Raw genomic sequence first — 13,557 nt, forward strand, 5'->3', positions numbered from 1 at the left:
TGTGCAGGTTAGTGTATACTCCATCAGCTGTTTTAGCTTCTGTCAGCTTTGTGTTTTTGACTGTTTGTCTCCATCTTGTGTCTGAATAATGCGCAGGTTAGTGTATACTCCATCAGCTGGTTTAGTTTCTGTCAGCTTTGTGTTTTTGACTGTTTGTCTCCATCTTGTGTCTGAATAATGTGCAGGTTAGTGTATACTCCATCAGCTGTTTTAGTTTCTGTCAGCTTTGTGTTTTTGACTGTTTGTCTCCATCTTGTGTCTGAATAATGCGCAGGTTAGTGTATACTCCATCAGCTGTTTTAGCTTCTGTCAGCTTTGTGTTTTTGACTGTTTGTCTCCATCTTGTGTCTGAATAATGCGCAGGTTAGTGTATACTCCATCAGCTGTTTTAGTTTCTGTCAGCTTTGTGTTTTTGACTGTTTGTCTCCATCTTGTGTCTGAATAATGTGCAGGTTAGTGTATACTCCATCAGCTGTTTTAGTTTCTGTCAGCTTTGTGTTTTTGACTGTTTGTCTCCATCTTGTGTCTGAATAATGTGCAGGTTAGTGTATACTCCATCAGCTGTTTTAGTTTCTGTCAGCTTTGTGTTTTTGACTGTTTGTCTCCATTTAGTGTCTGAATAATGCGCAGGTTAGTGTATACTCCATCAGCTGGTTTAGTTTCTGTCAGCTTTGTGTTTTTGACTGTTTGTCTCTCTCTAGTGTCTGAATAATGCGCAGGTTAGTGTATACTCCATCAGCTGTTTTAGTTTCTGTCAGCTTTGTGTTTTTGACTGTTTGTCTCTCTCTAGTGTCTGAATAATGCGCAGGTTAGTGTATACTCCATCAGCTGTTTTAGTTTCTGTCAGCTTTGTGTTTTTGACTGTTTGTCTCCATCTTGTGTCTGAATAATGCGCAGGTTAGTGTATACTCCATCAGCTGCTTTCTGTTTCTGTCAGCTTTGAGTTTTTGACTGTTTGGCGCCATCTTGTGTCTGAATAATGCGCAGGTTAGTGTATGCTCCATTAGCTGTGTCTGTCAGCTTGGTGTGTTCGACTGTTTGGCACCATCTTGTGTCTGAATAATGTGCAGGTTAGTGTATACTCCATCAGCTGTTTTCTGTGTCTATCAGCTTTGTGTTTTTGACTGTTTGTCTCCATCTAGTGTCTGAATAATGCGCAGGTTAGTGTATACTCCATCAGCTGTTTTAGTTTCTGTCAGCTTTGTGTTTTTGACTGTTTGTCTCCATCTTGTGTCTGAATAATGTGCAGGTTAGTGTATACTCCATCAGCTGGTTTAGTTTCTGTTGTGTTTTTGACTGTTTGGCGCCATCTAGTATCTGAATAATGCGCAGGTTAGTGTTTACTCCATCAGCTGTTTTAGTTTCTGTCAGCTTTGTGCTTTCAACAGTTTGTCTCCATCTAGTGTCTGAATAATGTGCAGGTTAGTGTATACTCCATCAGCTGTTTTAGTTTCTGTCAGCTTTGTGTTTTTGACTGTTTGTCTCCATCTAGTGTCTGAATAATGCGCAGGTTAGTGTATACTCCATCAGCTGCTTTCTGTTTCTGTCAGCTTTGAGTTTTTGACTGTTTGGCGCCATCTTGTGTCTGAATAATGCGCAGGTTAGTGTATACTCCATCAGCTGTTTTCATCTCTGTCAGTTTTGTGTTTTTGACTGTTTGGCGCCATCTTGTGTCTGAATAATGCGCAGGTTAGTGTATGCTCCATTAGCTGTGTCTGTCAGCTTGGTGTGTTCGACTGTTTGGCACCATCTTGTGTCTGAATAATGTGCAGGTTAGTGTATACTCCATCAGCTGTTTTAGTTTCTGTCAGCTTTGAGTTTTTGACTGTTTGTCTCCATCTTGTGTCTGAATAATGTGCAGGTTAGTGTATACTCCATCAGCTGTTTTAGTTTCTGTCAGCTTTGTGTTTTTGACTGTTTGTCTCCATCTTGTGTCTGAATAATGCGCAGGTTAGTGTATACTCCATCAGCTGGTTTAGTTTCTGTTGTGTTTTTGACTGTTTGGCGCCATCTAGTATCTGAATAATGCGCAGGTTAGTGTTTACTCCATCAGCTGTTTTAGTTTCTGTTTGCTTTGTGTTTTTGACTGTTTGTCTCCATCTTGTGTCTGAATAATGCGCAGGTTAGTGTATACTCCATCAGCTGTTTTAGTTTCTGTCAGCTTTGTGTTTTCAACAGTTTGTCTCCATCTAGTGTCTGAATAATGCGCAGGTTAGTGTATACTCCATCAGCTGGTTTAGTTTCTGTCAGCTTTGTGTTTTTGACTGTTTGTCTCCATCTTGTGTCTGAATAATGCGCAGGTTAGTGTATACTCCATCAGCTGTTTTAGTTTCTGTCAGCTTTGTGTTTTTGACTGTTTGTCTCCATCTTGTGTCTGAATAATGCGCAGGTTAGTGTATACTCCATCAGCTGTTTTAGTTTCTGTCAGCTTTGTGTTTTCAACAGTTTGTCTCCATTTAGTGTCTGAATAATGCGCAGGTTAGTGTATACTCCATCAGCTGGTTTAGTTTCTGTCAGCTTTGTGTTTTTGACTGTTTGTCTCCATCTTGTGTCTGAATAATGTGCAGGTTAGTGTATACTCCATCAGCTGTTTTAGTTTCTGTCAGCTTTGTGTTTTTGACTGTTTGTCTCCATCTTGTGTCTGAATAATGTGCAGGTTAGTGTATACTCCATCAGCTGTTTTAGCTTCTGTCAGCTTTGTGTTTTTGACTGTTTGTCTCCATCTTGTGTCTGAATAATGCGCAGGTTAGTGTATACTCCATCAGCTGTTTTAGTTTCTGTCAGCTTTGTGTTTTTGACTGTTTGTCTCCATCTTGTGTCTGAATAATGCGCAGGTTAGTGTATACTCCATCAGCTGTTTTAGTTTCTGTCAGCTTTGTGTTTTTGACTGTTTTTCTCCATCTTGTGTCTGAATAATGCGCAGGTTAGTGTATACTCCATCAGCTGTTTTAGTTTCTGTCAGCTTTGTGTTTTCAACAGTTTGTCTCCATTTAGTGTCTGAATAATGCGCAGGTTAGTGTATACTCCATCAGCTGGTTTAGTTTCTGTCAGCTTTGTGTTTTTGACTGTTTGTCTCTCTCTAGTGTCTGAATAATGCGCAGGTTAGTGTATACTCCATCAGCTGTTTTAGTTTCTGTCAGCTTTGTGTTTTTGACTGTTTGTCTCCATCTAGTGTCTGAATAATGCGCAGGTTAGTGTATACTCTATCAGCTGGTTTAGTTTCTGTCAGCTTTGTGTTTTTGACTGTTTGTCTCTCTCTAGTGTCTGAATAATGCGCAGGTTAGTGTATACTCCATCAGCTGTTTTAGTTTCTGTCAGCTTTGTGTTTTTGACTGTTTGTCTCCATCTTGTGTCTGAATAATGCGCAGGTTAGTGTATACTCCATCAGCTGCTTTCTGTTTCTGTCAGCTTTGAGTTTTTGACTGTTTGGCGCCATCTTGTGTCTGAATAATGCGCAGGTTAGTGTATGCTCCATTAGCTGTGTCTGTCAGCTTGGTGTGTTCGACTGTTTGGCACCATCTTGTGTCTGAATAATGCGCAGGTTAGTGTATACTCCATCAGCTGTTTTCTGTGTCTATCAGCTTTGTGTTTTTGACTGTTTGTCTCCATCTAGTGTCTGAATAATGCGCAGGTTAGTGTATACTCCATCAGCTGTTTTAGTTTCTGTCAGCTTTGTGTTTTTGACTGTTTGTCTCCATCTTGTGTCTGAATAATGTGCAGGTTAGTGTATACTCCATCAGCTGGTTTAGTTTCTGTTGTGTTTTTGACTGTTTGGCGCCATCTAGTATCTGAATAATGCGCAGGTTAGTGTTTACTCCATCAGCTGTTTTAGTTTCTGTCAGCTTTGTGCTTTCAACAGTTTGTCTCCATCTAGTGTCTGAATAATGTGCAGGTTAGTGTATACTCCATCAGCTGGTTTAGTTTCTGTCAGCTTTGTGTTTTTGACTGTTTGTCTCCATCTAGTGTCTGAATAATGCGCAGGTTAGTGTATACTCCATCAGCTGTTTTAGTTTCTGTCAGCTTTGTGTTTTTGACTGTTTGTCTCCATCTAGTGTCTGAATAATGCGCAGGTTAGTGTATACTCCATCAGCTGCTTTCTGTTTCTGTCAGCTTTGAGTTTTTGACTGTTTGGCGCCATCTTGTGCCTGAATAATGCGCAGGTTAGTGTATACTCCATCAGCTGTTTTCATCTCTGTCAGTTTTGTGTTTTTGACTGTTTGGCGCCATCTTGTGTCTGAATAATGCGCAGGTTAGTGTATGCTCCATTAGCTGTGTCTGTCAGCTTGGTGTGTTCGACTGTTTGGCACCATCTTGTGTCTGAATAATGTGCAGGTTAGTGTATACTCCATCAGCTGTTTTAGTTTCTGTCAGCTTTGAGTTTTTGACTGTTTGGTGCCATCTTGTGTCTGAATAATGTGCAGGTTAGTGTATACTCCATCAGCTGTTTTAGTTTCTGTCAGCTTTGTGTTTTTGACTGTTTGTCTCCATCTTGTGTCTGAATAATGCGCAGGTTAGTGTATACTCCATCAGCTGTTTTAGTTTCTGTCAGCTTTGTGTTTTCAACAGTTTGTCTCCATCTAGTGTCTGAATAATGCGCAGGTTAGTGTATACTCCATCAGCTGGTTTAGTTTCTGTCAGCTTTGTGTTTTTGACTGTTTGTCTCCATCTTGTGTCTGAATAATGCGCAGGTTAGTGTATACTCCATCAGCTGTTTTAGTGTCTGTCAGCTTTGTGTTTTTGACTGTTTGTCTCCATCTAGTGTCTGAATAATGCGCAGGTTAGTGTATACTCCATCAGCTGTTTTAGTTTCTGTCAGCTTTGTGTTTTTGACTGTTTGGCGCCATCTAGTGTCTGAATAATGCGCAGGTTAGTGTATACTCCATCAGCTGTTTTAGTTTCTGTCAGCTTTGTGTTTTTGACTGTTTGTCTCCATCTAGTGTCTGAATAATGCGCAGGTTAGTGTATACTCCATCAGCTGTTTTAGTTTCTGTCAGCTTTGTGTTTTTGACTGTTTGGCGCCATCTAGTGTCTGAATAATGCGCAGGTTAGTGTATACTCCATCAGCTGTTTCAGTGTCTGTCAGCTTTGTGTTTTTGACTGTTTGTCTCCATCTAGTGTCTGAATAATGCGCAGGTTAGTGTATACTCCATCAGCTGTTTTAGTTTCTGTCAGCTTTGTGTTTTTGACTGTTTGGCGCCATCTAGTGTCTGAATAATGCGCAGGTTAGTGTATACGCCATCAGCTGCTTTCTGTTTCTGTCAGCTTTGAGTTTTTGACTGTTTGGCGCCATCTTGTGTCTGAATAATGCGCAGGTTAGTGTATACTCCATCAGCTGTTTTCATCTCTGTCAGTTTTGTGTTTTTGACTGTTTGGCGCCATCTTATGTCTGAATAATGCGCAGGTTAGTGTATACTCCATCAGCTGCTTTCTGTTTCTGTCAGCTTTGTGTTTTTGATTATTTGGCGCCATCTTGTGTCTGAATAATGTGCAGGTTAGTGTATACTCCATCAGCTGTTTTAGTTTCCGTCAGCTTTGTGTTTTTGACTGTTTGGCGCCATCTTGTGTCTGAATAATGTGCAGGTTAGTGTTAACTCCATCAGCTGCTTTCAGCTTTTTGTTTAATTAAAGACTTAATAAACTATTATGGCTCAGAAAATAAAATTTTATCTAGTATTTTTGATTTCTTTCCAGTAGCCATGTAATAATCAAGATAAAGTAAATCCATCCGTACCTCGCTTAAATGATCTAAGATGATTTGGCAGATCCTGGATCTGTTAATCTTGATAACTGACATCTGGCTAATTTGGTTCTTCAAACAAGTTTGCGAATCAGATTAAAATGTCTGGATGAACTGATCTGAGATCGCTGCGTGTGTTGTGAAGGACAGATCTATCAATGCTCGAAATCATGTTCAGCAATGCACCGATTGGCTGACGGCACAGCAGCGTAATGACATCATCTGATTAATATTCAATTATCCATGTGAGCTAAATTACATCAAATTCATTGGAAGCGGTTTGTTAAATATGATACGCAATAACTTCTCAACTTTGTTGTGGGCTGCAGGCTTTATACTTTTATTTGACAAGAGTGTTTAGTTATTTAGTTTTACAGTTAGAGTTACTCTTTTTTTTTTTGTATTATAGTTAGAGCCGGCGTGTCCATAGAAGTCCATAGAGGTCCATAGAGAATAGTGAGGGTGGCATCCGCGACAGCCCCCACCCCCCTCCGGTTCTGATTTTAATCTGTGACACCGCCAACTTACACCACGTTGAGGGCGGCGTGATCGTAATTTGCCTGGAGCAACAGTTCAGCTTGCTGATAGTAGCCGGTTTCTTAATCAGTGTAAAGATTACCTGGATTTTTACATTAATTTAGCATCACAAAAGCATTTTAATGTTGGTAAAGGTGTCTGCAGCTTTTGTGAAATATCAAATGTTTGTATCTAAAAAGTCCATATCAATAAATGTTCTCTTTGAACCACCAGGTGGCAGTCTTTGTACTTTTATTTCAGAGTGCAGATTGCATATGTTTTATTAATATATATTTTTAAACTTTAGTTAAAAGTTGCTTTAAAAAAATTATATTTACTATTTTCCCAAGTGTAGATAACTACTACTGTAAGAAAATATCAGAATTCGGTACATACTTTCAGAATTATCTTTGCTTGAAATGACCTGATCTAATCCTGTTTACATGAAATGAACCTGCTCCCGAGCAAGTTTGAGCTACCACAACTGTTGCTATTACCCTTCAGTTTTATACATCAGTCGCTGCTGATACCCCTGTCAGGCTTTATTCTGACATAACAACCTCCTGGGTGTAACCTTATTACTAACTTATATTTGCAGATTAGGGTACAGTTTTAAAATTCAGTCTGTGTTTTCATTTGTGTTTAGAAACAACAACATAGACTACATGGAGATCCGTCTGTGGATCGGTCTGCACTCCTGCCTGCAGTGTCTGATTCTGGTGGCCACAGATGCGAGTTATATCATCAAATACATGACACGCTTCACAGAAGAGGGCTTCTCCAGTCTAATCTCCTTCATCTTCATCTCTGACGCCCTTAAGAAGATGATGAGCACCTTCAGCTATTACCCCATCAGCCCAGACTTCAAGCCTGACCTCATCATCAGCTACAGGTGTGACTGCCAGCTTCCGGACCAGGGTGAGGCAAAACACACAGCCACAATAACAGAGTTGACCATAGCAGAGTTGACCATAGCGGATTTGATGGTAGCGGAGTTGACTATCAGAGTTGACGGTAGCAGAATTGATGATAACTGGATTGACGATAGCAGAGTTAATGGTGTCAGAATTGACCGTAGCAGAGTTGACAGTAACAGGGTTGACGGTAGCAGAGTTGACGGTAACAGAGTTGACGGTAGCAGATTTGATGGGAGCGCAGTTGACAGTAGCAGAGTTGACAATATCATAGTTTACGGTAGCAGAGTTAATGATAATTGTATTGACGATAGCAGAGTTGACGGTGTCAGAAATGACCGTAGCAGAGTTGACAGTAACAGAGTTGATGATAATGAAATTGACGATATTATAGTTGACGATAGCAAAATTGACGGTAGCAAAGTTGAGGGTAACGGAGTTGATGTTATTGGAGTTGATGGTAGCGGAATTGACGATATCAGAGTTGACGGTAGGAGAATTGTCGGTAGCAGAGTTGATGGTAGCAGAGTTGACGATATCAGAGTTGACGGTAGCAAAATTGTTGGTAGCGGAGTTGACAGTAGCAGAGTTGACGGTAACAGAGTTGACGTTATCAGAGTAGACGGTAGTGGAATTGGCAATATCAGAGTTGACAGTAGCAGAGTTGACGGTAGCGGAGTTGACGATATCAGAGTAGACGGTAGTGGAATTGGCAATATCAGAGTTGACAGTAGCAGAGTTCACGGTAGCGGAGTTGACGATATCAGAGTTGACGGTAGTGAAATTGGCAATATCAGAGTTGACAGTAGCAGAGTTGATGGTAACAGAGTTGACGGTAGTGGAATTTACAATATCAAAGTTGATGGTAGCAAAATTGTCGGTAGCGGAGTTGACGGTAGCAGAGTTGACGATAGCTGAATTGACGATATCAGAGTTGACAGTAGCAGATTGATGGTAGCAGAGTTGACAGTAACAGAGTTGACGTAATCAGAGTTGACAATAGCGGAATTGACGATATCAGAGTTGACAGTAGCAGAGTTGGAGGTAGCAGAGTTGACGGTAACAGAGTTGACATTATCAGAGTTGACGGTAGCGGAATTGACGATATCAGAGTGGACGGTAACAGGGTTGACATTATCAGAATTGACTATATCAGAGTTCACAGTAGCAGAGTTGATGTTAGCATAGTTGACGGTAGTGGAGTTGACGATATCAGAGTTGACAGTAGCGGAATTGACAGTATCAGAGATGACAGTAGCAGAGTTGAAGGTAACAGAGTTGACGTTATAAGAGTTGACGGTAGCGGAATTGACGATATCAGAGTTCACAGTAACAGAGTTAACGGTAACAGAGTTGACGGTAACAGAGTTGACGGTAACAGAGTTGACGGTAACGGAGTTGACGGTATCGGAGTTGACGGTATCGGAGTTGACGGTATCGGAGTTGACGGTATCGGAGTTGACGTTATCGGAATTGACGATATCAGAATTGACAGTAGCAGAATTGACGATAGCAGAGTTGACGGTAGCAGAGTTAATGATATTGGAGTTGACAGTAGCGGAGTTGATGATATCAGAGTTGACGATATCAGAGTTGACGGTGTCAAAAATGACCGTAGCAGAGTTGACAACATCAGAGTTGACGGTAGCTGAATTGACGATATCAGAGTTGACGGTATCGAAATTGACGATATTAGATCACAGACAACAGAGTTGATGTTATTGGAGTTGACCATAGCAGAATTGTCGGTAGCGGAGTTGACGGTAGCTGAATTGACGATATCAGAGTTGAAGGTAGCAGAATTGTCGGTAGCTGAATTGATGATATCAGAGTTGACAGTAGCAGAGTTGACGGTAGCTGAATTGACGGTAACAGAGTTGATGTTATCAGAGTTGACGGTAGCTGAATTGACGGTAACAGAGTTGACGTTATCAGAGTTGACGGTAGCTGAATTGACGGTAACAGAGTTGACGTTATCAGAGTTGACGGTAGCGAAATTGACGATATCAGAGTTGACGGTAGCTGAATTGACGGTAACAGAGTTGATATTATCAGAGTTGATGGTAGCAGAATTGATGATATCAGAATTGACAGTAGCAGAGTTGATGGTAGCGGAGTTGATGATATTAGAGTTGAAGGTAGTGGAATTGACGATATCAAAGTTGACAGTAGCAGAGTTGACGGTAACAGAGTTGTTGTTATCGGAGTTGACAGTAGCAGAGTTGACTGTAACAGAGTTGACGTTATCGGAGTTGACGGTAGTGGAATTGACGTTATCAGAGTTGACGGTAGCGGAGTTGAAGGTAACAGAGTTGACGGTAGCGGAATTGTTGATATCAGAGTTGACGGTAGCGGAGTTGACGGAAGCAGAGTTGACTATAGTGCTGGTGGTCCTTCAGGAACGTGGTTGAGAAACACTGCTCTGTAGGCTTGTATATTGTGATGTCTCATAATGGCATTGGCGTTTATTGTGTTTTTGTTTGTGTTTTTGCAGTTTCTCCACTGAACAGCACGTCTCCGCTCGCTCTAGAGAACATCTCAGACTACTCGATGGTGAGTTTAAACCTGCGTCTATGTTTATGCCACACACTCATCATCAGTGGTGTAAAGTAATGAATTACAAACACTCAAAATACGGTAATTGAGTCGTTTATCTCAGGAATTGTTCTTTACAAAGAAGTTTTAAAAATGTGTAAAATTTGTACATTTTTAAACAAATGTTTACATTTTGTTTAAAATAAATTTTGTGCTTTTGTCAGCAATTTCACAAAACCAGTTGGCGAGCGAAAATCAACACTAAAATCATGAAGTAATTAGTTTCTTATCATGCAAAAGGTTTTCTTGTATTGCCAGTGTGACCCAATGAAGACCACATTACTCAAAACACTGTCTAATGAGAGCTATAGTGGCAGTGTGCTGATTTATATCTGCTTATGTTGCTTATGTTTAAAGTTTTCCTAGGATTCAATGCAATTCAGGTTTATTTGTATAGCTCTTTTACAATAACTATTGGTTCAAGGCAGCTTCACAGAAGCTGCATATTATTGCACTACAATCAAAGTTACTCTCTGTTTCTCAGTTCAACTTCTCAGCTCTGGACTGGACTCAGATCAGTAAAAAGGAGTGTCTGAGGCTCGGCGGCTCGCTGGTGGGCAAATCCTGCAAATATGTGCCGGACCTGGCCATGCTGTCCTTCATCCTGTTCTTCGGCACTTACTCCATGACCATCTCGCTCAAGAAGTTCAAGGCTAGCAGATATTTCCCTACAAAGGTCAGCAGTCTGTTTGTTTCTGTGCGGTGTGCAGACGCTCCTGTTCCCAAAACCAGGGCTCCAGCTGATACACACACTACACAGGCAGAAATTACACTAGCTAGGTTGCCATCCATGCGTATTTTGGAATATTGCATAAAAAAATGTGGATAAACCGAGAAGCTGCGGCCATTTTATTGTGTCGTATTGTGCCGAAACTCCACTTGTGCTTCATCAGTCTGCACTTCAGCGATGTAGTTTTTGACAGATATATCATTAATGTTGGTTTCCAGCTTTCCATTGTTGCAGATCTGAAATGTTGTTGTGCTGATTGTAAAAGCCCTCAGTCCTCGATCAGTTCGTCATCACAGTGCTTCAGTATTATTATTCTTCTATTATTATTCCCTCCAGAACTGTCTTGAGCATCTGTCTGCGCTCTCGTCTCACACCTCCAAAAGCCACTGCGTTCACCGCGTTCATTGCATTTCATCTTCGTCTTCTGAGGCGCAACTCATTTAGTAGAGTAGAACAAACACCAACACTGCAGCAAACTCCACTCTCTCAGTGATATTCTCTTTAGCAGGAACTGAACATTTTGTTCTAACTTTTCATTGGACTGAAACGCTGCTTTATTCTCTAATGTTTTATGCGATATGCACATTTATGCATTATTAATTCACATCTTTAGAATGGAAGCATAGCATATAATATAACAAAATAAAAACAACAGGACAATTTCCTCTTTAAATGACTGAATTCTGCTTATTTTGTAAGGGGGTGTAAACTTACGCACGCATCTTTTTCATTACCTAATTTGGGAACACGTCTGAATAAACTCAAGGTAAACAGCTTACACACACACCCCGGCTCTCATCAACAAACGCACCAATTTCTGACCCAATCAGAGCATCTAATGTGAAGAAATCAGCTGAGAGAAGCCCGTGATGGCTTTTAGTTTGTTAAGAAATGGCCTGGATTGAAGATGACCATATCTCTGTAACATTAACTGCACTTATGAGTGCATAAGAAACATTCATTAAGTTTCATCTTCGTCTTCTGAGGCGCTGCTCATTTATTAAAGAACAAACACCACAGTGGAGAATCCCAACAGTGCAGTAAACTCCACTCCTCTCAGTGATATTTGTCACAGTTTTTGAGGAAGTGACGATTTTCTTCTCTTTTGTTTGTCGTTGACTTTAAACGCTGCTTTATTCACTAATGATTTATGAGATATTCCAGTTTTGCTCGCAAATCTAATTTGCTTCTTTAGATGGAAACTCTGCTACTGTGTCCTCACTAAGACAGACAAACATTTCAATTTCGTTTAACTTGTTTACATATTTCATTCATTTCATTTATTTACTCATAAGCAAAATAATCTGCCAATGGGTTAAGCAAAGTACTCTTGTTTTTGCTTTGATACAAGATTAATTTGCTTCTCCCATTGTCAGATTTTGCTTGTTTTAAGGAAAAACTGACTTAGCTTTGGCATATTATTTCTAAAAACAAAACTTTTCCAACCTAATGCAATCAAAATAATCTTGTTTTTGGTTTGAATTTTTAAGAAGCCTTAAAATAATCATTGAAACAAGATTACTTCACTCACCCCATTGCAGATTATTCGGCTTGTTTTAAAGGTGCTTTATGTAAGTGTTTGACTCTTCTGCATCATAAAAACAGCATCATATGTGTGCAGATATTCAGAAACATGCTCAGTGAACATTCTTGTTTATCTGAAAAACAACGCTGAAGTCAGATATTCTGTGTTATGTGCTGGAACGGCTGTCTTTGTTTTGGTCTCTTTAACCTGCCCGTTGCCAGTTTAGCCAATTATATTTCATCACTCCGGGTTGCCAGATGCAAAGCAGCGTATTTCCCTTATTCAGTCAGGAAGACTCTCAGAGCATGCATCCGTGACTGAAATGCGACCTCTGGTGGACAGTAGCAGACTCCAAAATGAGATGCAGATTCAGAGTTTCACATGAGGTTATTAATCAGCAAATAATATAAATATTACGAGTGTAAACATTAGGTGAGCAGGTCACATTATAACCCTGTGTCCTAACAACTCGCTACATGATGAGATATGCAGTGATGAGTAATTAGGGTGTTTGCACCAGACGAAACACGACTAAATTGTAAATACAGCCAATCAGAAGCACAGAATAGTGCACTCACTGCACTTCAGCCAAATGCTAAGGTTTATAATCTAATGAATACATATTAAAGCTCTTTACCATGATTAAATGTAGATGCTGAATCACTGAAATGTGTTGTTTTGCACAGACTCACAGCTCTAAAGTTCAATTTCACACGGTTTATTTTATTCTCCAGATCTGAGCTGAACTATCTGCTGCTGATTTCAGTAGTATGGCAATAAATGTGATGTAAAATGGCATTCAGCTCGCATTATTAGCATTTAACACTGAATAAAGCACATGAGCTGTACCTGAGCTGATCATTGTCAGTTTTCTGTTGTTCTAAATTATCAATTTCAGGTGTTGGTTAAGACAAAAACTTTGTTTAATATGGAAAATAGTCCATTTATTGTGTGCCGCTGCTTTTAGTTAGAACAGTGCATCAGCATTTAGCCTCGATAGTCAGGCACACTGCTGTTGATGTCGTCAATTGTGTGCAATACCTAATTCAACCACTGGGTGTCAAACTTACATACTGCACCTTTAAAGTAAAACTCACTTAATTTTGACTCATTATTTCTGAAAACAAGACCATATTTATTGCTTGTCTAGAAAAAGCTTCTTGGTTTAAGAACTTTTAGATATTTGGACTAGAAACAAGACACAAACTCTAAGTAAGAAACCTATTTACTGCAGTGTAATATTCCATATAATATCTGTATAGTCACTTTAGTGTGTGTTTGGAGCCCTGTCCTGTCCTGTCCTGTCCTGTCCTCATGCATGTTGTGCTTTCCTCCATTGGTCTCCTGCTTGTGTTTTTCTCCCCCAAGTGCCGTGCGCTGATAGCAGATTTTGCCATCATCATCTCCATCCTGGTGTTCTGTGCAGCGGATTATGTGATGGCGCTGGATACGCCCAAACTGCATGTTCCCACCCAGATCAAGGTCTGCAGCGTCGAGTCCTGCGTCTGTCTGAAACACTGCAAAGCTGTGCTAATCATCC

The 13,557-nt window shown here is 40.2% G+C and overlaps 1 protein-coding gene across 1 annotated transcript in view; it reads left to right on the forward strand.

The window, feature by feature from the left end:
* Positions 1 to 13,557, forward strand: part of slc4a5b (solute carrier family 4 member 5b) — a 73,979-nt gene that overhangs the window by 39,004 nt on the left and 21,418 nt on the right. The window contains exons 14-17 of the mRNA XM_056466871.1: positions 6,900 to 7,171; positions 9,662 to 9,720; positions 10,247 to 10,438; positions 13,386 to 13,499. Of these exons, the coding sequence (XP_056322846.1) occupies positions 6,900 to 7,171; positions 9,662 to 9,720; positions 10,247 to 10,438; positions 13,386 to 13,499 (637 nt within the window). The remainder of the gene's footprint in view (positions 1 to 6,899; positions 7,172 to 9,661; positions 9,721 to 10,246; positions 10,439 to 13,385; positions 13,500 to 13,557) is intronic.

This window comes from Danio aesculapii, chromosome 10 (genome assembly GCF_903798145.1).
Source record: "Danio aesculapii chromosome 10, fDanAes4.1, whole genome shotgun sequence".
Taxonomy (NCBI): Eukaryota; Metazoa; Chordata; class Actinopteri; order Cypriniformes; family Danionidae; genus Danio; species Danio aesculapii.